The sequence below is a fragment of the Prionailurus viverrinus genome, chromosome F2 (genome assembly GCF_022837055.1).
Source record: "Prionailurus viverrinus isolate Anna chromosome F2, UM_Priviv_1.0, whole genome shotgun sequence".
Lineage (NCBI taxonomy): Eukaryota > Metazoa > Chordata > Mammalia > Carnivora > Felidae > Prionailurus > Prionailurus viverrinus.
In genome coordinates, this window is record NC_062578.1 from 66,840,000 (window position 1) to 66,866,403 (window position 26,404).

The 26,404-nt window shown below is 39.9% G+C and overlaps 1 protein-coding gene across 5 annotated transcripts; it reads right to left on the minus strand.

Annotated features, from left to right (window-relative positions):
• On the minus strand, window positions 1-24,903 carry ZHX1 (zinc fingers and homeoboxes 1). Of its 5 annotated transcripts, none has more exons than XR_007148584.1 (5): window positions 23,889-24,217; window positions 16,840-16,952; window positions 4,340-7,183; window positions 3,866-3,933; window positions 1-1,591 (listed from the first exon to the last, which is right to left on the minus strand). XR_007148584.1 is itself a non-coding variant. In XM_047842406.1 (5 exons), exon 4 carries the CDS (start codon window positions 6,959-6,961, stop codon window positions 4,343-4,345), a length of 2,619 nt encoding a protein of 872 aa, XP_047698362.1. In that variant the 5' UTR covers window positions 6,962-7,183; window positions 7,356-7,419; window positions 16,840-16,952; window positions 23,889-24,217; the 3' UTR covers window positions 1-1,591; window positions 4,340-4,342. The 5 variants fall into 5 exon arrangements, 3 of the variants coding, with proteins under 3 accessions (XP_047698362.1, XP_047698363.1, XP_047698361.1); XR_007148583.1 differs by having other exon boundaries at window positions 3,837-3,933; XM_047842406.1 differs by lacking the exon at window positions 3,866-3,933 and adding an exon at window positions 7,356-7,419.
• Window positions 24,904-26,404: the final 1,501 nt, after the last annotated feature.

A 26,404-nucleotide genomic window follows, 5' to 3' on the forward strand; every position in this document is an offset into this window, starting at 1 on the left:
AATGGTTTAAAAAAGGGAGCAATTTAATCATTATAATACAGAGTGCTTTAAGAAGTTTTTAAATGTGTAAAAGAAAGAACAGTTTAGTGCATTAAATTGTTACAGTCTTTACATTGCTTCTTCTTAAAAAAGTTAACAGTAGTATGAAAAAGCCACCCACGAAGCCAGCTGTCTGAGTGAAGAAATCAGCTACATTGCAGCATTTTGGAATTACTAATAAAGCTATAGTTAAAAAATAAAAAGTTTATAAAAATGAAAGCAGCATGCATATTCAAGGCTTTTTCATAACATCTCATTAGCTGACAAACATTTAGGTAAAAACAAGAGCTTAATATTATTCATTAAATTAGACAAAAGAAACTGGCCAAGCCCACTACATCCGATCATTCAGAAAAACGTTTTAAAATGCAGAGCTAATTAAACTGAACATTTTTCTATGAAGAAAGCACAGTTTGAAAAATGATCCTATAGTCACAAAAAAAGGGTCCTTCTCAACATGAATGAACAGCACCTGTCTTTACAAAGTTTATAAGTTAGTATGAACTTTCAGTCTCCTGATATGGCAAGAGTTAACAGTTAACACTCCCATAATTCATAAGTGAAAAGCTAACCTTTAACTCATTATGATCAGTTCAGAATTTTTTCTCTATTCACTGAAATTGCTACCTGCAGTAGAATTTCACTGAAAGATAATTCTTGAAAATTCTGATCTGATATCTGTACAAACATTTCTGATTTCTATATGATTGTAAGAAAACACTAAGTATATATTTACTACATGGTACTTCTTCACATTTTTGGTAAAATATTTATTTCAGAGTTTCACCCTATTCAAATTCTTATGCCATTTTCTTTTCCTTCTTCAATACTGATTATCTTCAGTTTACTACAAAGCAAATTCAGCTTCTAATGAAAAAAACGAACAGAGTATTACAGAGTAAGAGTGGTATCTACGAATGTGTTCAATTAAAGATCCAATCATTAAGGGCCAAAGATACCACAAAATCTTAATCGTTCCAACGCGTGTCAATCGGCTGTTTTACATTAAAATGGTATAAGCCCACGTACAAATTTTAATCTTAGTGCAAGGCCTGATAAGACATAGAAATAAATCAGGTTCTTTTTTTCCCCCTGTTTCTAATAATTTTTACTCTGTAAAATGTTTGGTCACTCAAAGCTATAAGCTTAATCACGTATCAAAGAATACAGGCAGTAAGGCCCATCTCACTAGACATACAGTATTAACCTGGACAAAAGATGAGGACAAGCTCTAGTGGTCATTAAACCCCCTCAGAAAGTCTAAGAATCAGAACGTCTCCATCATATCAGAATAAAAATGTACTATATTAAAATTTGAATTTTTACAAGTTTTTTTTTAATTAGTGTTCTATTTACATTGCAGAACTTCCGCCAAATGCAGTAGTTTAACTTTGGCACAACATTAAGTTCCATTTCTTTTGGGCACGGGATCCTATCTTTTGAGAATGTGTATGCCCCAAAACGTTTTCAGTGTCATCAAAGTTTGGGCCCATTCACAGTAAATCAGACATCTTGCGTTGAAGAATTGATTCCCATCCAACATTTTAGGCAGCTATAAAAGAAAAACATAATAAAAAACTAAAATTTTAAAGAAAACAATATTTTAATGTTTACCACTTTAGAAACAAAAATTATACAAATTAGCCATGAAAATACATCCTCTGTATTCGCTTATTAATACAGAAATCACTTGCTATATACATCTTATATAAAGCACTAGATTTTGTGAACAATTCCTATGTATATATTCTGCATATAGACATTTTCACCTATATGTAATGATTTATTAAAAATTATTAGTAGGAAGTATATATTTCATTTTCAGTATTTGTTTTTTTAAAATTAACATATATTTTGAGAGAGAAAGAGAGCGTGCACACGCAGGGGAGGGGCAGAGAGAGAGAGAGAGAGAGAGAGAGAGAGAGAACCCCAAGCAGGCTCCATGGTCAGCACAGAGCCTGACATGGGGCTCAAACTCACGACCGTGAGATCATGACCTGAGTGGAAATCCAGAGTCAGACGCTTAAGTGACTGAGCCACCCAGGCGCTCCTCATTGTCAGTATTTGTAGTAAAAAGACTGAAATCTAAAGGCTCTTGTATTTTTTTTCTATTTATATACAAGGCTGGCTTGTGCAAAACATATTAAATGTATCTCACTTTCTGCAATAACTATTTTGGAAGTTTTGGTTACTTATTTTTGGTAAACTGAACCATACTTAAATGGACAAATAGCTATTTAGAGGAAACTCATGGTGAATCCTTTTATAAGAGGAAAAAGTATTTTGCTAAGCCAACAATAACTTGTTAGTTAATGTGTTTCATGATTTTCGACTTAATATTTTAAAAGGCATGCCTGAATATGTACCACGAAAGTACATGTATATTATATATAATATTTTGAAAACGGTGGCTTTGTATGAATTTTCTGACCACAGTATCCATTAGAGTATCAATAGAACACGAGAATTATCTACACGAACTTAAAGTCAAACCAAACTGTACAAAAAAGTTCCTATTATTTTTGGAAGATCGGCGCTCTCTACAGAATCACTGCTGAGGTTACTACAGCCGCAATGACAATTCACTGCAGCAACGCATTTCTTGCTTTCATCTTGGCCAAGTGAGAATTCTTGTGTTTAGCAACAATAAAAAATGCCTGTTAAAAATATTTTATGCATCTGGGTCAGAAGAAAGCCTGTCCTGAAAATTTCTGACATTAGGAAGCAGAGGGCTGCACACAGAGAAAACCTGCAAAAACTGTTCAACTGCTGGTGACTTACATTATGCTCTACAACCTGGAGCGAGGCTTTATTCTAAGACAGGTGTGTTTAAAAAATAATATAAAATAGGTGCATTTTTAGTTTCATCTGCTCTTCTGCCTGAAAAAAAAAAGTGTTAACAGAAAGAAAACTTGGAAGAGGGCTGCTAAGCAGTAAAAAAGGTGCCTGGTACATATTAAGCTCTCTATAAATAATTGCTTAGCAAATAAATAAAGCCAGGGAGGAAGACATGGAAGAATTAGGGAAATAGCTGGCAGAATAACAGGGCATAAAAGCAGAGGATGGGGTAGGGATGCAAAAAGCTAAGGAAGTAAGTAAATATGCTCATATGATAATGAGGGTCTATGCCTTATTGCCTTCTTTACTGTGTGAGAACAGTGCAGTGACTTCTGATAATAAGATGGTTTGGGACTACTAATAGACATACACAAACATTTTGTGACAAGTGCACTGTTCTCAAAAAACGTGTAAATTTGATCCTGGAATACTCCAATACAGAGAGTAGGAAAGAACAGAACTATGCTATTGAATTCCAGAAGTATTAAGAATTGAAATCCTAACTCTGAATCCGGTATCTGATTTGCAACTACAGTGGAATTTTAATTAACTCAATCTATGAATTAAAATTTAAGGAACATGCCAAACCTTCAGACTTAAAGCATATTTACTTGTGCTTTTATAACAAGAGATACATTTTTAACCAAATACAGTGTTTCTGCTGGTAGCAGGTTTGTTTTATATCAAAGAGTGAAAAGATACTTTAGGCAACTGAGTTAATTTAATATCAAATCTGTTATTTACCTTTTGATCTCTGAGACAGAAATAATTTATATCACAGTTTTCAAAAACAGATGCCATCTAAGCAAATGTGAATTTACATAGAGCCTAAAACAGACCTTTGGCTTTCAAGAGAAAAATTACTGAATAATTTTAACACATAAAGCATGTTAAACTATAGTTAAAAACCTAATAGTTTGGGGGCAATACAATGAATAAAAAAAGATACCCATTTTCACCTAGTTTCCTAAAACTGAGCAATCCTCACCCCTGTGGTAAGTCTTTCCTTCGGTATACTTTTCCCCTTCTTTTTAGTTTTCGTTTTTGAATTCTTTCCTTAAATAGGCAAAAAATGAAGCTTTAGTGAAGGAGGGTTGCAAGCAATACATTTTAGTTATCTTTAGTATTTGTGAATCCACCCCCCCTCCTCCCCGCTGCCCCATCTCCGTTCTCTGAGAATGGGCAACTTTCCCTTAAGACAAAGTAAAAAAACATTTCATGTAAAAAGTAAGTAATTAAAGCAGCATTAAACTCTACATAATAAATCTAACAATCATAATAATCAGACTACACATAATAATCATGTATCTCTTGGCTACAGTCATGGCCCCTGGTCATCTTCTTAGCTAAAAGAAAAACCATTTTAGAAAAAAAAAACTATCAAAAATGAACGTTGTCAGGTACGAGGCAACTATTCTAAAGGTATGTGGTTGACGAATGTACGCTCAGATTAAAAACTTACATGTCAGTCATCTGATTTAGAAAGCTTCCGCTTCACATGTCGTGGGGGTTCCCAAGTGTCACTATCATCGGTTTCTTCTTCGTCCTCGTCCTGATCATCGATGACTTCATCTTCCTCCTCATTTTCCTCAAATAATTCTATACCTAACTCTGATCTTCTCTGTCTTTCTGCAAACCACTCTCTGACCTGCTCGTAGCCCATATGTGATTTGTTAACAAGTTCGTCAAGGTCTTGCTCGTTAAGAAATTTGTGCTTCAGGTAATAATCCTTAAGTATTGCAGTTCCAGTTTTAAATTTTATGAGTGATGGCCCCCTGTCCCAGTTGTTCATCCTCTTGCTCCCTCTCGGCCGCCCGCGCGGTCTTCCTCTTCCCCTTCCTTTGGGCCTCCCTCTCCCCCTTTTCCTTAGGGAAGACAGGCCATTAACACTACTCGAATTGGCGCTTTGATAGTAATAGTACCATTTTAAGTTTCCGTTTTTCCAAGCGTAACGGGTGTCCCCAAACCAACTAACTATGTCTGTTCTCGCAAGCCCGCTTTCTTCAGCCAGCTTGTCATACTCCTCTGGCGACGGCCACTGCGTTCGGACAAATGCACTTTTAAGCATGTGCAACTGCTCGGGTGTTTTTTTACACACCTTGCCTGTACTCCCGGGCTTAGGTGCACCAGATTCGTCTCTGGGAGAAGCTTCTCCAGCTTCTTCTTTGGAACTACCTGCATTACTTTCCTCTATTTCCATTTTCTCTTCCTTTAAAGCTTTTGATTTCTTCTTCTCTGTAAACCAAGCATCAATCTCCCTTCTGGTAAGTTTGGTTTGCGCTCTTAACCTATTTAATTCTTCATCTGTAAGTGCGGAGCTGTTGAGAAAACTTGCCTGAAGAGCACGAAGCTGCTCTGCCGTCTTCTCTTTAAACTTCTGGGGAGTAAAGTCGGGAAAAGGATTCCAGGACTGTTTGGGCTGTGACGTGACGACGGTTGGGGATTCCGCGGTTTCGTCGCTGGAGTCTATAACGATCGTGGTGGAGGAATCGTTGTTGAGATGTAAGCACTGGTTACTCTTTGAATTTCTCTGGTTGTACCTTGTGTCGCTAAACCATTTTTTAATCTCTCCTTTAGTCAGGCCTGTGATTTTCATAAGTCTGATAATTTCTGAATCGTGGGGAAACTGATTTTTAAGGTAGCTAACTTTCAGTTCTGCCAGTTGCTCTTTCGTCTTTTTTGCCCGAATGCCGAATGAATCAGGGTTGGCCACTGCGCTTTCATGTTTGACAAGCTGAGGAGGGGGAGCGGCTGCCGTCGCCGGCTTTGTCTCTGCAACGGGCTGCGCGGCAGGTGCCTGACTCTTTTGCACATTTGTTTGATTTGGAACCCCTGCCACTGTCAAGGCTATAGGTGCTGTCACCGGCAGGGTGTTTGTTCCAGCCACTTGTGTAAGGACCAGACCTGGCTGACCAACTATTTGGCATGTCTGCAAAATGGATGGTAAACCGTTACTCCCTGTGGAAATGTGTGTGGGAATAACAGTTATGGTCTGAGGTACAGTGTGTACTGTTCCGTTGAATTGTTTTCTTCTCGCCTCCTCTACTTCCTCAGGAGTCCAGCTGACACCATGTTTTAGGCGTTGGGCTGAAAACCATATCTTGATCTGTTCCTCTGTGTATTTTGCTTGAGCAGAGAGAACAGTAATTTCTGACATTGTCGGGTAAGGGAACTTGTTGTAGGTGTTAAGCAAAAGGGGGTTGTTATCCAATGCAGCATTGTAGGTAGGAATGCTATTAACAGGGATTAAGACTTTGGGAATCAGATTGGAATTCTGCTGAGCCGAGACCGCGGTTATCACCTGTGCTAACCCAGGAAGAACCGCTGCTGGCGTCACGACGGTGCTGGCAGCACCTGGATGTATTCTGTTCGCAACGGAAGTGCTTGTGTTAGATTCAGAAGCCGAAGAACTTGGATTTTCCACAGTTTCTTCACGATCTGGTTTGATTTCATTCTCTTTGTCTTCAGGAACATCCTCCACTGAGTTGTGGTGAACTGTGATCCGTTTGGTCTCTACTTTATTCTTCATCATTTTCATAATTGGAGTTTTACTGATAGATATTCCTGAAGAAACTTCTGTTGGTTCAGCTTGCTCTGAGTTCTCCTCTTTAACAAAACTCCCATCAAAGGTCAGATCATTTATTGTCTGTTCAAAGATTGTCTGGTTATTTCGTTTCACCATAGTCAACTTAAAATTCTCCTCTCCTGGGTGATATTTCAGATTATGCTCAGAAAGTGCATCATACCTTTTGGTAAGAAAATTGCATTCGACACAAACATAGGATGAGTTTAGCACTACGTTGGGATGTTCTGAATCCACATGAAAAGTAAACATATTTAGATCTGGGGTTTGAAAAGTACAATATTTACATTCATAGCCACCTTCAACTTTTTTATTTTGCTGATTGTCAGAATCCACAGATTCATGAACTTCTTCATCACTTGAGATGCTCTCTGCCCTGGTGTTGTCTACAGGTGTAAGTACAGGAGGACCGTCATCCAAATCTGATATCAACTCAAGGTCTGGATCTTGCTCACTGGCAAGGACCATGCAGGGTGTTGTGGATTTTCGCCTGCTTGCCATTCTGATGTTATGAGCAAAATCTCAGTGGTGATTAAAAAGCACTGAAGCTTAAAACTGTTCAGAATTCATTTGAAAACAATGGCTTTTGGTTCTTCAAGTCCATTTTTGTGTTCAACAAGTTTCATTAGCAGCTTTTTCATGGTGCAATCAAGTAAAGAGCTTATCGTTGGCAGATAAAATGCTGTTGGACTGCTGAACTTTTTGAAGCACAACTCCAATCACCTACGTTAAAATAAATTTAAAAATGTTTCAAATGCGTGATTATGATCTTTTAAACAAATTGCAGTTATATTTCACTTATACGAAGCTTTGGACAGCTCAGTTATAAAGATCTAGAATAAGACTAGAACCAGGAAGAAAGTCCTCTAAGGAGGATTATCCCAAGCCAACTCACCGAAGGTCACGTACTATACTAATGGTCAGCCGCCAGGCTTGTTGCTTGGATTTTTCAGCCAGCTCTATAATAAAAGGGAAGTAGGAGAAGACTCCGCTTTGGTAAGCACACTGTTATCAATGCGAAATGATAAGCTGTTACTAAGGAGGAACTTTAAAACTATAAAAAGCAGTCACAGGTACTCAGAGACTCTGGCATTAAGTGTATACGAAATTCAATCCATCAGTTACGCTTTCTTCCTCCCACTGGTTTGTTTTATCATTCCAGTAGCATGGCCAAGTATGACAAAAGCAGCAAAGATGGATACGAATGATCATAGCTTCAGAAACATTATTCTTAATCATTCTTCACAATGCTACCAGAATTTATAAAACGTATCTGATCATATCAGTCCCCTGACTTAAAATTTCCCCAATGCCAAAAGAATGAAGTCCAACCTCCTTAAGCCACATGTAGTTCTTACCACAACTTGGCCTCGATCTCGATTTTCTTCCATCTCTCTCCTGACTCCTATTTCCTTATGCTTTGGGCACAGTAGACATAACTGCCGTTCCAGGGACACACAGTGAAGGCTGTTCCTTAGGCCAGGACCCTTGTTTGTGAATGTGGTGTGATGATCTTGTCTTCTAGATCACCTTCTCCCTTTAACTTGGCCCGATCTCCTCCTCGGTTTATCGTTTGGTCTAGCACTTACTGTGTTGTGGCAGAGGAGTGTTACATTTCTGTCCTCCCAGCTCTCTGTACTCCTGCTCTCCTTACTAGAAGTTTGTGTCTCACTCTTCCAAGAACCTTTATATCTTCAATCTAATGCTCTCCCAGCTTAACTATCTTGGCTGACTTCTCATTTATTTCTGCATCCCCTTTGCATACAAGAAGCCTAGAGGTAGGGACTCACAAAATGTTTATTAACTTGAACTAGAACAAAGAGGAAAATAGTCCTATGAAACTCAACATGCCCAGAGAACATCACCACAGAGAATAGCAGCTGAAATTTACAAGAATGACCATGACTCATCAAGAAAAAGTGAATTATGCTCATACACATACATTTTAATAATTTTGTACCCACATATTTAAAATTTTTTTTTATTTTTTTTTAATGTTTACTTATTTTTGACAGAGAGAGAGAGACAGAGCATGAGCAGGGGAGGGGCAGAGAGACAGGGAGACACAGAATCTGAAGCAGGCTCCAGGCACTGAGCTGTCAGCACAGAGCCCAACGCAGGGCTCGAACTCACAGACTGCGATATCATGACCTGAGCCGAAGTCGGACGTTCAACCGACTGAGCCACCCAGGAGCCTCTAAAATAAAAATTTTTAATGTTTATTAAACGTTAAATGTCTCTCTCTCATTTTTGAGAGAGAGAGACAGAGAGAGAAAGTGCACAGGAGAAGCAAAGAGAGAGGGAGACAGAGGAGTCAAAAGGGGCTCTGTGCTGACAGCACAGAGCCTGATGCAGGGCTCAAATTCAGGAACTGTGAGATCATGACCTGAGCTGAAGTAGGACACTTAACTGAGTGAGCCAGGTGCCCCTAAAATACAATTTTAATGCTACCTCAATGAAAGGTGGTGTGCTTAAGTCTAAACTAAATGAAAGTGGAAATGAGTTAAGCGGTCTCATTTACTCTCTACCTCAAGAACTATTTTCATTCACTAGTATAATCCTTTTACTAGCTGAACTGAGGAGAAAAAGTTTACTTCAAAGATTATAAAGCAAAACCTGGTCTGTCTGAGGAGATATACTGACTCAGTAAAAGAAGAAAACTTTTTAGGAAACAGAACTGTCCAAAGAGAGAATGCCCTGCCTTTGAAGGTGGCAAGATCCTCTGCACTGGGGTTATTCAAGTACATACTACATATCCATTTGATGGATCCAAGCAACAGATGGAAAGTTGGCCTAAATACCCCTCGTGCCCAGACTTCCAATATTATAAAATAAAAAGCAGGGAGCCTGGGTGGCTCAGTCACTTGAGCATCTGACTTTTGATTTCAGCTCAGGTCATGATATCACAGTCATGAGATCAAGCCCTGTGTGGGGCTCTGCACTGGATGTGGAGCCTGCTTAAGATTCTCTCTCTCTCTGTCCCTCTCCCCTGCTCTAAAATAAAAAAATAAATTAAGTAAAGCATCAGCTTAGTAATAATAGTATCCTATTCTCAAAGAATCCCTATTCTCAAAGGTGTCTTTTTTTGTTGTTGTTAGTTTTTTTACTCTGGAAAATGTCTTTGATTTCTAAGGGAACATAAAGAAGTCACTGATATTTAAAACTATTTCTTAACAGGGGCGCCTGGGTGGCACAGTCGGTTAAGCGTCCGACTTCAGCCAGGTCACGATCTCGCGGTCCGTGGGTTCGAGCCCCGCGTCGGGCTCTGGGCTGATGGCTCGGAGCCTGGAGCCTGTTTCCGATTCTGTGTCTCCCTCTCTCTCTGCCCCTCCCCCGTTCATGCTCTGTCTCTCTCTGTCCCAAAAATAAATAAACGTTGGAAAAAAAAAATTTAAAAAAAAAAACCAACTATTTCTTAACTGAATGTTATAAACTAAACTAATGCCATCTCTCCTATGTAATTCAGTAGGATTTGAACTATTTTGTTCAAGTGCTAGAATAGCTGTTTGATTATTTTTTGTCATTAGGAAGAGGTATTTCCTCAAATAGCCTGCAGTAAGTGGAAGAGTAATAAATGAGCAAAACCCACATTTTTGGCAGTGAGGGAGAACTGCTAAAAGGCAGGGGAGTAAGCTATTTTGTAACTGTTATTCTCCCAGAATCTCAGATTATATTTAAATGGATATATACTAATAGTTACAAATCAAAGATGGAAAGGTGGAGTTTTTTTTGTTTTTTGTTTTTTGTTTTCTGGAACTACCTTTCCTTAGTGATGGTTTTCAAACTTTTTGTTGTAAGCAGGGAAGCCCTTTCTTCAAACAAAATTCTAGGAGAAGCCCTGGGGCAAAACGGACAAATAAACAGCTGCCTGGCTGGAGAAGCAGAGGCTAAACTACTTCCTGACCCCATCCCATGGATCCCATAAGCCCTACTTGCACCTCTGATGGGTTCTGAGATGTGTTTGAAAGCCTGTACCTTAAAAACTTAAACACTTTCAAGACAATGTATGGGTGTCACCAAAAAATCCTTCTCAGTTTACCACTGCTGAGCCGTGAAATTTGAAAACTAATGTGAATTTAATGTGTCCTTCAGGTTGTTTCCCTGTGGAAGGCAGGGCCTGGGCACTCAGGGCTAAAACAGAGTAGCCAGTACTAATAAGAGATACAGAAGGGAAACTTGAGGAGCTAAGATCCCCTTATTATTCTGGCTCTCTAGGTCTTAGGTTAAACTGCTTACTTTTCATTTTATCTAGCTTAAAAATAGGAATTAGCCAAATTATTATTTTTATTTATCTTCCTTATAGCTCACTCTTAAATTCATAAGAATTTAAGCAGATATAAACAAATTTTAAAAGCTTAAATATTTTTTGATAAAGTCATAAAATTACAAAATGTTCATACATTATTTTACAATCTAATGATGTATATGCACAGTTGTGCTTTGTCCTTTGAAAGCATTGGTCTTGGCAATGTAACCTTAAACAAGCTACTTAAAAGAGAAGCTTTTTGAAATAAAGTCTTCAGGCGGCACCTGGGTGGCTCAGTTGGTTAAGCGTCTGACTTCAGCTCAGGTCATGACCTTGTGGTTCATGAGTTTGAGCCCCGTGTCGGGCCCTGTGCTGACAGCTCAGAGCCTGCAGCCTGCTTTGGATTCTGTGTTTCCCTCTCTCTCTGCCTCTCTTGCATTCGCGCTCTGTCTCTCTCTCTCAAAAATAAATAAACGTTAAAAAAATTTAAAATAGGGGCGCCTGGGTGGTTCAGTCCGTTGAGCGTCCAACTTCAGCTCAGGTCATGATCTTGCAGTTCGTAAGTTCGAGCCCCATGTTGGGCTCTGTGCTGACAGCTCAGAGCCTGGAGCCTGCTTCACATTCTGTGTCTCGCTCTCTCTTTGCCCCTCCCCTGCTCATGCTCATGCTCTGTCTCAAAAATAAATAAAAAACATTAAAAAAAATTTTTAAATAAAGTCTTCAGTAATGCAAAAGACTCAAACCTGATCATCTTGGGCATTTAAGACTGCCTCAAGCTCAGGTTACTTATATACCCAACTACACAGACCTGAAAAATACTCTCTTTCCACTGTACTCCTGAAAACTGTTCGCTTACATTTTCCTAACAAAACCAGAGTCACTATATTGTTTAACATATTTCTAAAGGGAGACTGAAAATTCCCAAAAGATCTTCAAGATTTGGTCCAATGGCTCAATTTTACTATAATGTATATAGCTCGAAAATAGACCAAAGCACAAAGGCATCCTCATGGTACTGATTATAAGGTCATAATTTTCAGGGAAGCAGGGTACTCAGTACAAATGCCCCACTTTTATGACAGAAGAAACCCAGGCCCAAAGGAATAAATTCACAGAGGCTTTGTGATGTAAGACAAAACCACGTTCTGGAGTCTCCTCTGTCACTCAATAGTTCAGTGACTGGAAAAGTTACTCAGTATCAACCTCAGTTTTCTCACCCATAAAACCAAGATTCTTCAATTCAACAAATTCACTCGACACCTATTTGCTGAACGTCAACCATGAGCCAGGCCCTGTGTTGGCACTACAGTAAAGTGACGATCAAGACAGACTGCCTCCGGTGTGTCAGATACGAGCAGTCGAGCAAGAAAAACAGGCAGTAAAAATTACTTAAAATAACTGTGATCAATGCAATGAGAAAGGAAGTATCAGAAGCTCTATGGGCACATTGCAGGAGGCTTCTAGAAATGCAGCAGAAAAGGCTACCCTGGAGAAAATAAGAATGATGCCATCTGCCTCAGAGGCTGATTGAATAAATGCTTCACACACTGTGATACACGGTAGGTGCCTAATTAATGCTATTTTCCAGTCTCTGAAAAATTCTTTTGGGAGATGAAGAAATACCATTTATTTAGTATTATTCCCTTTCTCTCTTTCAAGTAACATAATCAGCTGACAAGGCACACAAACTGAATGAAAAAGCAGAAAGGGTAAAAAGACAGAAGGAAAATATCTTTGGTGTGGTTCCAATTTATCTCCTTTTATCATTAAAGTGCAATAGGGCTGAGACAGGAAAACTGTCATACAGAAATTGCTATTAGCCGATAGTCCTCCTCTACTTGAAGGTCAGCTAACAACAGAACTCAAAATCAATTTGGGGAAACTTGCACTATTTACCTGTAAAGGAGAGTAGAGTTCAGTTGCACAACTGAGTAGCTAGCTAGGTGGCTTTGCAATTTAAGCACCAAATAAAGATTGCCAATAAAATAAAAAATTATGCTTTAAATGCATTCAGCACTGTAGATATAATTATACTTGAAAGCTATTTTCAATTAACTTTTCAGTAGAAAAATGGTAAAAAAAAAAAAAAAACAAAACAATAACAAAATACCAAACACGATCAATTAACTGTTACACTACCCTTAAAAATGGTAATCAAGAGCAATTAAGGAATATGAAAAAATATTTATCCATTTACTGTTACAATTTTTAAAGATCAGAACAAAATTTGCATATTAATTATAAAATAACTAAGGGAAAATAGGTATGTATATGGACAAAAACTAGATGAGAATATAAAGAAATGAAATTTTCACATGAGATTATGGGTGAAATTTTTATGTGTGCTATTCACAAATTTTAATGTTGTTATAATATTGCTCTATTAGAAAATGCAACAAACACTAATTTCAAGGCCTTAAAATTGCAAATAGGCTAGGATGTTTTGGTGGTCCCTTGTCTGCAGCTGGAAACAAAGTTCCCTTTCTATGGCAAAAACATGGGCTACATAAAGGTTTTTTTCAGGGAAGCAGAAATCCCTGAGTATGTATAACACCCAGACATTTTGGGGAGCTGCTTCTCCATGGCCTGAGAAATCATACTAGTTCTCAGAGCCCTCAAGAACACTCGGAGTCTGCAGCATATGGATCTAGGCCAAGCCAATTTCCATGGTTTTATCTGCATCCTGGTTCTTCTGCTGAGGGTAGGATACTTCTCACACAATTCATGATTCTTCACTCATCAAAATAATTATGACAATGTTTCTTTACAGGAAAGCACTTAATGAAAGCAAAATTCATTTTATCAGTGTATAAAAACTGAGGACAGTTCAGTTCTAACAGCAGTTCCTACACGGTCAAGAAGAATGTCCACGCAGTTTTCCACTATATCCCCAGGGCCTAACACATTGCCTATCAAGGCCTCAATAATATTTGCTGGGGGCGGAGGGGACCTTTAACACTCATTTATAGAGGAGTTATAAAGTTATAAAGAACATCTGACTTATTTTATAGATTACTTCCAATGGTAAAATCCTTACCAATAACATTACCTTAGTCACTAGAATATTAAAACAACTCAAAAACATCCTATTTATTAAAATATAGCAGTGAATATTCAACAAACATTTACCAACATGTATAATTCTGTTGTAACAAATCAGTTTTACATATGAATAGTACATGTCTAAATTTTGGACTGCGTAAGAATGAAACAAGGGAGACATACTCATTCGCAGAATTAGTCCTGCAGTGAAACTCAGGAGAAAAGGGTTCTTGTAAAAATAGCAAATGCAAATCTGAACTTAGAATAATTATTTTTCCGTTCCAGGAGAAAACTGTACTTTAATGGTGCTCTACATTTTTAAAGAGATTAAAAAATAAGTTCTCAATGTAATCTACTATAAATAGTAGATTGTTTTAAATTCTATGCTTAGTGCTACAAAAAAAGCCTAAAAATTTTTATAGTTAAGCAGAACTATACTGAATTTCCATGCCTCTATTTTTTTGGCTGTCTTGTACTTCAAATTAAATGATTAATAGATAATAATTTATTTGGCTAGTTAGCCACAAGAGCATGTTATACTGGTATTTTATGTGAATAAAAACTATTTTTTATACCAATTCTAAGTCAAATATGAGTACTTATAATTTTTAGGGATTATGTTAGTTTTGAGTTGGTACTAACTAAAAACTGTTCTCAGGGTAGCTAAAATATAAACTGAGACTCCTTTGGGATATGTATTCATACCTATACTGAGAATTCTTAGAACTCTGTATTCTATTTAGTTTCACTTCTTACTCTCTGAGTCACAGTTCTGTTTAGCCAGCTGAAAATACTTATTTTTACATGTTTATATTCAAACTAAAAGTTACAAATCCACCCAAATCACAGAATGCCTGAAATAATAACAGGAATAAAGAATAATAGAGTATAACTAACTAGAATTTAAATAAAACTTTGAAAAGACAAAAAAAAGAGTAATGGGATTAAAACAAATATTCACTTTGCTAAAAAAAAAAAGGATGCTTTTTTTTTTCTTAAAACATTTATTCATTTTTCAGAGACTGAGAGAGACAAAGCATGAATGGGGGAGGGAGAAAGAAAGAGGGAGACAGAGAATCCGAACGAAGCAGGCTCCAGTCTCTGAGCTGTTAGCAGAGCCTGACACAGGGCTCGAACTCATGGACTGAGAGGTCATGACCTGAGCTGAAGTTGGATGCTTAACCAACTGAGCCACCCAGGTGCCCTGAGGATGCTTTTTTTAATTAAAAAAAGGAAAACAATTTTGGCCTCTATGCACTTGAGGCCTAAAGAGAAAATATAAAAGCATTTAGAAACAATGCTCAAGTTCCTAAAAACTATTAAATGAGAAATCTGACAACCCAAATTTGTACCCACAGCAAATGTTTTTGAGAATTACGGTAACCTAGAATCATTACCTAAGAGATAAATCTCAAGAAAATTGCCAATATGGTCTCAAGACAATCAAAATTCAAGTATTAAGGTGAATATAGACAGGAGTGAATGTGATCAAAATGGAAGCATCTAAGAAACTGGCCAAAGATCATCGAATTTCAGAAGATCCTTTTGCTAATGCTAAACTAAGGCTTAAGGGTTTAGAAACTCCATCTTCTCTGTTTTTTTTCCACCTGAGAAAGCCAACCTTAAAAATGCTAAAGATTAAAAGAAGATTTCAAGCTGGATAAATTTCTCTTTGCAAGCTCTGACCCCATATTTGAGGAGTGAAATGTCTTTTTGAAAGGTCTCTGCTGGGTCACGAACGTGGCTCAGTCAGTTGGGGGTCCGACTTCAGCTCACGTCAAGATCTCACAGTTTGTGGGTTTGAGTCCCACATTGGGCTCTATGTTGACAGCTCAGAGCCTGGAGCCTGCTTTGGATTCTGTGTCTCCCTCTCTCTGTACCCCTCCCCTGCTCATGAGTGTTCTCTCTCATTCTCAAAAATAAACAAACATTAAATGCAAAAAACGGTCTCCAAAATCCTGGTTTTCTACCTTCTGTGGCATTAGGTAGGTATATAACATATTGAGAGTGATATACAAGTAAGTACTATGGTGGAATCTCCTGTATTTATTATTAAAGTTTATAGTAGTACCCCAAAGTAATTTTTTGCTGCAAATAGTTTTTCCCTAATTTTCTCAAGGAGGTGTGTTAACAAGTCTTTCACAGGCAATGTAACATAAGAATGCTATTCTTGATTGCAAGTGAGATTATCACTGAGAGGATGAAAAACCATTCATCTATCTGTTACCTTTCTCATTTATAAAATAAAATGTTACTTGTTTTACTCAGGTTATAATCATTTAGTTATAAAAAATACTTTGAAAGACAACAGTAATTAGTATTGGTAATGCCAACTTCTAAGGACTCTATCAATTTTTAAAAAATGAAAGTTGAACCACCACATTAATAGTTATGGAATCTTTCCTAGTACTTTCTGAAATCATCTAAAATGACAATTGGAATAATGTGTAAATATTTCAGCACTATAGTATGTAATTTAATGCTTGTTATAAAAGCCAATTTATGTCAGGCAAATAAAATATAAAAGTGATTATGTACAAATATATTCAAATATTTAAAAACTGGCATGTTTCACCTAAAACCAAGTATTTAATCATCAATATCCTAATTTTTATATTATAATTAACTATTATTAATAGATTATATATCGTAAGTATATTTTCAGGAACTGATCTTGTAAGTCTTGAAGCATTTTTCTGGATATAGGCAAAAAAAAAGGTAAAATTTCTAAATCAATTTCCCTACACTAAAGGTCTCTGCCCTCGCAACCTTAATTTGACTTGTTTGCCACTGTTACCACAGCACCAGGTACAGTGTATTTCAACAAATATTAGTCAAAAAATCAATTATTAATATACCACTTAGATTTATCATGAAGTGTGATACTGTTTTCTTTGAAATTAATGCAGCCGATATGCCTTTATTTTTAAAGCTTGGAAGTACATTTCTTAACAAAGTGTCAAGACTAACTAAGTCTGCTGCTTTTTTAAGAAAAGCTTTTAAAATGTTAGGCAAATACAGTATCATGGAATCTAAAGTGAGCATTATTCAGAATATGAGTTTTATCATACCCAAACAATGAAACACATACTTGCCATAGCTTCCTCAGCATTCTGTTCTTTGACAAGGACAGTGTCCCTTCAAATTAGGTGTTTAGCTCAGGCCATCATTACCAACAGGTCTGAAGTACCTATCTGCCATCTCCTACAAAAAAAATAATAATAATAATATCACTTTATCATCCTAGATATAATTCAGTCTTAGGACTTTAAAGGTTATGCCTTGGCTTTTTAAAAATAAATATAATTTTGAAAAAAATTAATTTCCTCACAGAAATTGTAAAAGAATCATTTAAATGCCAAACCCAATATTAGTAAGAAACACAAAATTTAAAACATTTTCAAAAATTCTATTTATATTATATAAAACAACCAAGTCATATACTATTTTCACTATTATACTATTTTCAATAAAAAATTTTCAAAATGTGAATATATGCAGGCTATAATATAAAAACTGAGGTGAAGAAATTGGGAACTGTAAAATATTAGTACACAAGTTATGAAAGACAATTTAGTTAAACTAAGAGGTGGGAGGAAGTGTATGTTGACACGTTCACACAATAAACCCATTGATACTTGAATCCTATTTTACTATGTAATAACTGGAATGGGGTGGATTATTAAGCTGGCAACAAGCCAGTACAACTTAAAAAAGTTAGTGGCACTCTACCCCAAAGCATGTGGTATGTAATAGACTGATCTGTGTTTCATTTTTGCAAGAAAGCTACTACCAAATGGCTTTCAATCAGTGCGTTGTGAAGCATCAGACTGTACAATCAAACAAACTGAAAATCATCTGCCGAAATTGAGATATGTGTCCAAAAATGTTGTGGTGTATTATTTGGAGCACTTAAACCAATAAGGAAAATTTACTAAAAGATATAATTGCTTCTTTTAATAAATAACAGTAAATAGTGCTTCTGAAGGGTTGAAGCATTTTTGTTGTTGTCTTGAAGACCGGAACTCCATACACCACAGTGAATAAATATTAAGGAAGATTATTTTCTCCAAATAACTTATTCTTTGATTCCATATGTTATTATATACATGTTCATCAAGAGGCTCTCAAGAAATAATGGAAATACACCAACCCTTTAGTAAAATATTTCTAGGTTAAGTTAAAGCTTAGGCTGAATAGTTAGACTATTTTCATGAAAAGCAAAAGAGCATTTTCCTGGTAGGCCCACTGGGAACATCCTGTTATCTGCAGCCTGGGATTTTACAGTTTCATTTCCTGGTATCTCCTTGTTTGGAAACTCCTGAGCCATCCATATACAGGATGTGGACTAGAAGAGAAGATAGGAAACAGCTGCCAAAGAGGGGAAGTTATTTTCCAAAATGAATTATTAATAATATAGGAAATTGGTAACCTATTTGAACTCATTCTTAAATCACACAGTAAATACAAGACGTTTTACTGAATAAGAGTCTCTTGAGAAGAGCTGCTGAGACACGTGAAGGCACAAGGCAACTAGAGGAGCAACAAATGAGCTCCGCCATACTTCTGGATGAAAAGCATACTTGCCTGATGTTATTTCAGTTCCTGGTACTGGGATTATTTTAGAACACTTCACTCTAACTCAAAGTAACTTTAACAATTTTAAGATTAGAATGAACTTCAAAAACTAAAGAAGTCATCTTAGCCGTATACGTTATACAAGAAAACAGATCAGTTGTTTGGCAGAAGACGACTGCAAACAAAGATGAAGAGCTTGGGCTTTGGAACCAGACTGCATGGGTTCAAATCTCAGCTATGTCCCTTACTAGCTGGGTGGCCTTAGACAAGTGACTTAGCCTGCCTATGCCAATGCCCCTCATTTAAAATGGGTCTCTATGAACATGTATTTAAAATAACACATGTAGGGGTGCCTGGGTGGCTCAGTCAGTTAAGCGTCTGACTTTGGCTCAGGTCATGATCTTGCACTCTGTGAGTTTGAGCCCCACATTGGGCTCGGTGCTGACAGCTCACAGCTTGGAGCCTGCTTCAGATTCTGTGAGTCCCTCTCTCTCTCTGCCCCTTCCCTGCTTGCGCTCTGTCCCTCTCTTTCTCTCAAAAATAAATAAACCCTAAACAAATAAAATTAAAAAATAAGATAACATATGTAAAGTGTTTGGAATATCTCTTGGCACTCAGTAAGTCCACAATTACATTTTTCTGACATTTATTTATTTTTTTTTTTTTGAAGAGAGAGGGAGCAAGTGAGTGAGGGGCAGAGAGAGAGAGACGAGCAGGGCTCACCTGAAGCACGGCTTGTGTTTTACCTGAAGCGGGGCTCGAGTTCCCCCTGAGCTTGCCTGAGGTCGCCTGATGTGGGACTCAAACTCACGAACCTGAGCCAAAGTCAGATGCTTAATGACAGAGCCACCCAGGCACTCACATTTTTCTGACTTTTATTTAAGGTGTTTATTTTAAGTTACACAACAGAGGAAGTCTTTGCACAAACCATGCTAAATGTTGAAACATAATAAAATAGTTTATTATTATTATTTTTATTTTAGAGAGAGAGACAGGGAGGGAGGGAGGAAGTGGGAGAGAGAGAAAGAGAAAAAGAATCCCAAGGAGGCTCCCTGCTCAGTGCAGAGCCCAACTTGGGGCTTGATCCCATGACCCTGGGATCCTGACCAGAGCTGAAATCGAGTTGGACGCTCAATTGACTGAGCCACCCAGGTGCCCCAAAACATTATGAAATATTTTCAAAGTTTAGGCAACAATCAATTTTATTTCCATTTCGTACCTTTGAGCATATTTAGCAATGCTACAAGTTGGCTTTAACAGATAGACATTAATCAATCATAATTTTATACCCCCCACTCCAACATACACATACTTTCTCTGACCTTAGCTTCAAGGACAATCATTAATATATGACTCATTTTAAAAGGTGTTTCACAGAACTAACAAAGCTCTGATATAAATCATCTAACTGTAGAATTTCTCATGAAGAGAAATTGTTCTGTCCTCACCATGCCCTCACTCTCCAGGACAGTCCATGCCCAGTAAAGTTTTAACACAATTCTTTTTGACAATATTGGAAGGTAAAAGGGAATAGACTAAATATAGAAGAAAAACATCATTATGAGTGAAGTACTCAGAAATATCAAAATCTTTCCATCTCTTTTCATTTCTCACAAGAATCAAACAAAAAAGAGAAAGAAAGGTCTTTAGAAAGGGAGAAAAGGGAGTCAGAAATCCCCTAGGAAATATGAAATCACTAAAATTTAATGACAAAGTTCTTTTACTTAAAATGATAAATATGTTATGTCTATTACTTTAATGTTTTGATGTTTTAGATTTTGAAAATATTATTTTTTAAAAATCTAAAAACTGAAAACAAACATCCTTCATAAAAATTCTGACTGCCTTGAATGTCATTCTTAAACTGCTCATAAAACTTCTTTTTTAAAGTACATCATCATATTTGTTTAGATCAAAGGTATATATTTTTGTATCTCTTGAATGCATCATAGAATATTGATTATATAAGCTACAAAAATTCAGCATCCTTTAAGACCAAAACCTGGCAACTACCTAAAAATTTACATATTTACTTTAAAAATTATCTGTATGAAATACAGGTCTCCAAAATATAAACTCACATGTATATCCTGATTAATAATCTAAATCAGCAGCCTCAGTCAGGCAAATTTGGTCACTCACAACCACAAATATATCAGAGCAACAAGGATATGATAAAACAGATCAGTAATATTATGGAAACATCGGCTATTATTCAAAGGCTATCAGCACAGGGTTTTTTTTTCCCCCCTTCAATTAAATGTAATTTAAATTGCTTCTGAGATTACATAGGATGATTTAGAAGGATTTTAGGTTAGAAAAAACTTAGATGTAAAAGTGAATGTGCTACACTCGCTACTAGCTACTACCATAAACAATGCAATAGATATTTCCAAACACCTCCATGAATTAATGAATATGATATTAGATTAAAACCTAGCTTAGGCACTGAAGTTTTAACATGGCTAATATTCAAATAAGTAGTCTCTTGAGTCCAAATCCACAATGATGCAATGTACATGAAAAGGTTATTTCCTCAGCTGCATTTGTAATCACTTTAGTAATTTTAAGAGTACTTCCATTTAAATATAAAACCATGATTTACGTCAAACTAAGTCCCAAATAACCTATTTTTGTGCCCAATTAACATTATAAGGAAGAAAACAAATACATTATTACATCACCTTTCAGTCTTAGTGTAAAATATAATAAAAAAGGGAGAAACTGCAAAATGAGCCACCTCACCTATGCTATTAAGTTCATTAATAAAATAACATAAAACTTGGGGCGCCTGGGTGGCTCAGTCGGTTGGGTGTCCGACTTCGGCTCAGGTCATGATCTCGCTGTCCGTGAGTTCGAGCCCCGCGTGGGGCTCTGTGCTGACAGCTCAGAGCCTGGAGCCTGTTTCAGATTCTGTGTCTCCCTCTCTCTGACCCTCCCCTGCTCATGCTCTGTCTCTGTCTCAAAAATAAATAAATGTTAAAAATAAAAATAAATAACATAAAACTTTATTCACATTTATTGGAAAAAAAAACCCTGTAAGTATCATCGAAGGTGAAATAATTGTGAAATCATCAATGGACAGTCCTCCAAATCCAGGGACATAACAAGCTCACTATAAAGGAGAGACATCTACTACTAATGAGTGCTCACCAGCACAAGCGCATTTATGTTTTCAGTCCTAGCATATTTTCAAACCATCTGGCATCAGTGTCACTCTGGTTCATCCAGCCTCATCTGTTCAGAACTGAATACAAAACTAGAGCTACATGCACTTTGGGGACACCAAAGAACAGCTCACATGTATAATAATACTCCAAATGCACAGCTCTCAACTAGTTTATACTTGAAATGTGTTTGAGAAGCCATTTCCCTAACAGACGTTAAGACTCTTAAAAATACTAGAATGGTTCAAAAAACCTGTATGAATCATAGCTGTCATCAGTTATCCAAGTCTTACTTTTTCTCATTTTATTCGCGATCATGAAATAGAGCATTTGAAGATGTACTTCTACAAAGATTCATTGATAAGTGAAATTCTACCAATTCTATATTGAAAGACCATAAGATTTTACATTTTATTTTGCATTTTGCACAAGATTAATCAGCTTTGCCCTAAAATGCTTAGAGCAAGGAGGGACAGATTAAGGGGGGAAAACATTCATGAAGGCCCTTTTACATCCTGTTATGCGTTACTGTCTTTGACAGCGCCCACATTTCTTTTGCTTGAAATCAAGAGTCAGAATTGCTACTTGAGAAAATTTTTAAAAATCTATGGATATACTGAGGCCAACATCCCTGTGAGAAACAACGTTCATTCATCCTCACTGTTGGCATAAGAACAAATGACTTTTTGGGGGTAATTTTTCAGAAACAAAGGTAATTCACATAATACCATATAACACCAGTTGAAGCTTTCAGACAAAGACTAAGAAACAATGACCAATACCAACAAATCTAAAGGTGCACTTATGTAGGCACGTACACACACACACACACACACACACACACACACACACTCCAAACCCACAAACAGGCACTATTCCTGGAGGGAAGACTGCTTCTTCCTAACTGTGAACCCTGTATTTTCCAATCCTCTGATTTCCGCCCCCCCCCCTTTTCTGTTGTCCTCTTGGCCTCCAAGAGAACTGCTTTTCCCTTTCAAGTTACATGGAATCCCAACCTAATCACATTACAAACTATCACCCTTTCTTTACCACCCCCCTCCCCAGCCCCACCACCCCCACCCCCCCCACCCCGCAAAAGATCAGCTCCTCCTCATGTGTTTCTTCAGCTCCGGGGTGTGATAGAAAAGCGCCGCAGAATTCCCACTCTGCCCCATCTCTGCCCCGTATCCCTCCTCTATCCACCCCTTTCCCCGCTTCCCACTTCCCCTCCCCTGACTCTTTCACTGAAGCCTTGCCAGAGCTTGTTCCTTCGCTAACCTAAACTAAGGATATCAAACGGAACCTTCTCCTCCTCTGGGCTTTTGCTCTTTTCTTACTGCTACCTACGGAGGGGAGAGGTGGAGGGAGATGCACGAAACAAAGAATTTCGAGTCCCTGTACCTAGAACTTTGGCGTAAATCCACAGGGAAAGGGCACCCGCCAGAGGTCTTCTCGGCCATTAGACCCCGCTCCCGTTCCCCTCACAGCTCCTTCCCAGCACTTCATTCCCCGCCAAGATTGGGAGATGGTTCCCGTTAGGCCCCAAGGCTCGGAGGAGTCCCTGGTCGGCCTCTCAGTCTCCCTTCTGAAAGGGACGGATAACATCTCCATTCTCTTTAATTAACTTCTCCCAGGCTTCCTCAAAACGGAATACAGTTCTTAAAGACTCCATTCTGAGTCTTGCCCCGAAGAGGGGGAACGGCCTGACCCCGAAATGGATGCCCAGTCTTCTCCGAAGTGGGGTACAACCTCGCCGGAAAGGTTTCCCGGGGCTCCAACCCCAATGCCAATGCGCTCAGCTCCAGCAAGACGATCTTTCCTTACTCTCCGAGAGACAGTCCCCACGAGGCCACGGGCCCCCCGCAGGGCAGGCCTTCCGACCTCCCCTAGGACCCTTAACATCGCTGGGGTCCTCCGTCCATGCGGCGCCCTCTCCTCTCCCCCCCCTCACCCCCCACCCCCACCCCAAGAAGCCCCGTCTTCACTCCCCTCAACGGTCCCAAGTTGTTCGGTGCTCTCATAAGGACCGGGGCTGGTATATTCCCCTACAGAGCCCACCCGCAGCTCCTTCCACGGCCGCAGACACCCCGAAATCGCGAAGGACCCTCGGGGGTCTGTCCCTCGGCGGCGATACCCCGGGGCCAGCAGGCCGAGTCCCTCCCCCTCGGACGCCCCGCGCCGGGTCCGCCCCGCCGCCCGCCGCCCGCCGCCGCCGCCGCCGCCGGCGCGCTCAGCCCCCGGGGTCTCAGCCCTGGGGCCGCCCTCCTCCGGCCGGCCCGCGCGGCGCTCGCCTTCCCCGGCCGCCGCGCCGCTCGCGAGCTCTGCGCTGCCGGTTCCCACCCGCAGTCCCCGGGCGTCCCGGCCCACTCGTGGCGGAGTCGGCTCGTGCCGCTACCTGCAGGGGCCGCCGCGCCTCTCAGCGCCCCGCCGCCGCCATCTTGCATTTCAAACCGGCTGCACTTTTCAGGGAGTCAACTCTGACCTGTGAACCCTACACCCGGAACCGCTCGGCGGGCCGGCACACGGCCTAGGCAGCTCGGCGGGCCCAGCAGAGCGTGGAGGGTCGGGGGTGGGGGTGCGAGGCGAGGCGCGCGCCCCAGCGGCCGACCGGGGGCGGGGAGGGAGGGAAGGAGCCGGCCGAGGCGGGGCCCTCCCGCGCGCGCGCCGTCCGCGCGCCCCCACCCCGCTCCGCGCCAGGCTCTCTACTCACGGACCCGGCTGCTCCCCTGGGGTTCGACCGGGTCTCTACCCTCTGGATTGGCGCACGGGGAGGTAGGGAACCGCCCCGCCCCTCTGTCAACAGAATCCCCGCCCCGGCCGGCTCGGAAGCCCCGCCCTCTGTCAGCAGAAGCCTCGCCTCCTCCAGGTCTCGAAGCGGCCCCGCCCCTTGCGGGCGGTAGCTCCACCCACCAACAGAAGACTTGTCTTTACTCAGGTCAGTCCCCGCCTTCTGTCACTTGTGGCCCTGCCCTCCGGGCGCTCTGCCTTGCTAATGTCACCGCCGGATCCTAAGAAATGCCCCTTGTCATCCTAAGCCCCATCTCCTGGTGGCATTCCACCCGAGCCCCGCCCCCTTCATCGGAATCCCCGCCCACTGTCAAAAGAAGCCCCGCCTTGCTGAGACCAGTCTGGATTCCAGCCCGAAACCCCACTTTCTGTCAACCTCCGGCCCGCCTCTTCTCGCCTGCGGGTGCCTACCCCAGCACAAACCGCAGCTCCACCCGCTGACACCGAAAGTTCAGTTCAGCCTCACTTCGAACTGCAGTTGAAGACGGAACCACCCTTTGCTTCCCAAAGTCCTCCTTTACCCCCATGCCTGCCCCTTCCCCCCTCTCCCCCCACCCGCCGCCCCGCTCACGAGCCTCTCCGCTGAAGGCTTTCTTTTAAAGATATGGTCTTCACCGGACAGCTTCAATGGGAGCTAGTCCCGAAGAAGATGCCAGCCAAGGACCCAGGCTTTGGGGAAAACCGGACGGCGTCACCGCCCCTCCTCACCTCCGCTTCCCTTCCCCCCACCCCCACATCCTTTTTAAAATTATGAAACGTGCAAACCAAAGCGGAGAGAAACGTCTCACCCTCCAAGCTGCTCTGCACAGATTCATGGGCCTGGACGCTCAACCCTCTGTGCTTTGACAGTAGTACTCCACTGAGCCACATTAATCCTAAAATGTGCAGTTGCTTAAAGTACAACCCTGATTGTTGAAATCGATATACAGCAGTTTCTTTTTATTTATATGTTTTGTCTTAGAATCCTAGAACTTGGGGAAACAGAAGCAAGTAAAGCTTAATGATCTTATAAACAGAGATACTCAACCCTACCGTACTCAACATCCTGTATTTACAACAAAAATGTACCACCACTTTGCTCTCCTGGAGTTAAATTCGCAGATAATGTAAACTACACAAATAAGTTCAATAAACCAGTGTATGTTATAAAGGTGGAAAAAGAGAAAGTGGTTTATTCTAAAATACTATACTAATATCTATAAAAATAATATGTGTTGCACTATGTAAATACTTTAGCCCCAGTGAGAACTACGGAACAAAAACTGCCCCCACAAAATCTCAAGACGCCCCCTAGGGGGCAGTACTGTGCCCACTGAGAGACTGCTTAGGACTTCTTTCTGAGGAAAGGAAATGGCTTGAGCTACAGAAATTCATTCTTTTGTTCATACATTAAACAGCTAGGTTTTTGAGCACCAGCATATGCCAGGCACTGTGGGAGATGAAAACTGAGTCCAGCAATATTTTTGTCTTCAAGAAGACTACAGTCTAGTAACCCAGCAAAAAACATGAGCATGAAAACATCAACCAAGGTGAGAAGTGAGAAGAGATCAAGGTGGGATTCAAAAAGAGATCCCTTTAAGGGTACGGGCTGATGAACAGAAATCTCCCCTTCGCTATCTCCCTCTCTTCTCTTTTCCTCATTCTCCTTCTCCCTTCTCTCCCTCCTTCCCTTCCTTCCTTTTCTCCTCCTCCTCATCTTCTTTAGCATCAGTTTATAGAGTCACCTCCTTCTCACTAGAAGCTGTCTGCCTGGTTCGCTGCCCAGTGCCAGCAGCCCAGAGTCCTCTCAGTTTAGGGCCATGCCCACAGGGCAATTCTGTCCAGGAAAACAACTTCAATAGCACGGTGCTTAGAACAGTGTCCTTGGCTGAATTGCTGCCAATTATTTGGTATCCTTGAACAAAGCAAGACTGTTATCACCCTCAAACACACACACACACACACACACACACACACACACACACAATTGGTTACAGACCTAAGCAATATGAATATATGTTTAACATAGCAGATTGTGCCAGCCCACATAAATCTGTTTAGAGATCATGCTCAGAGTAACTTGTTTTTATTAAAATAAACTCATTTGTAAAAATTGTAAATATGACTGATTTCAACAGCTGTGTG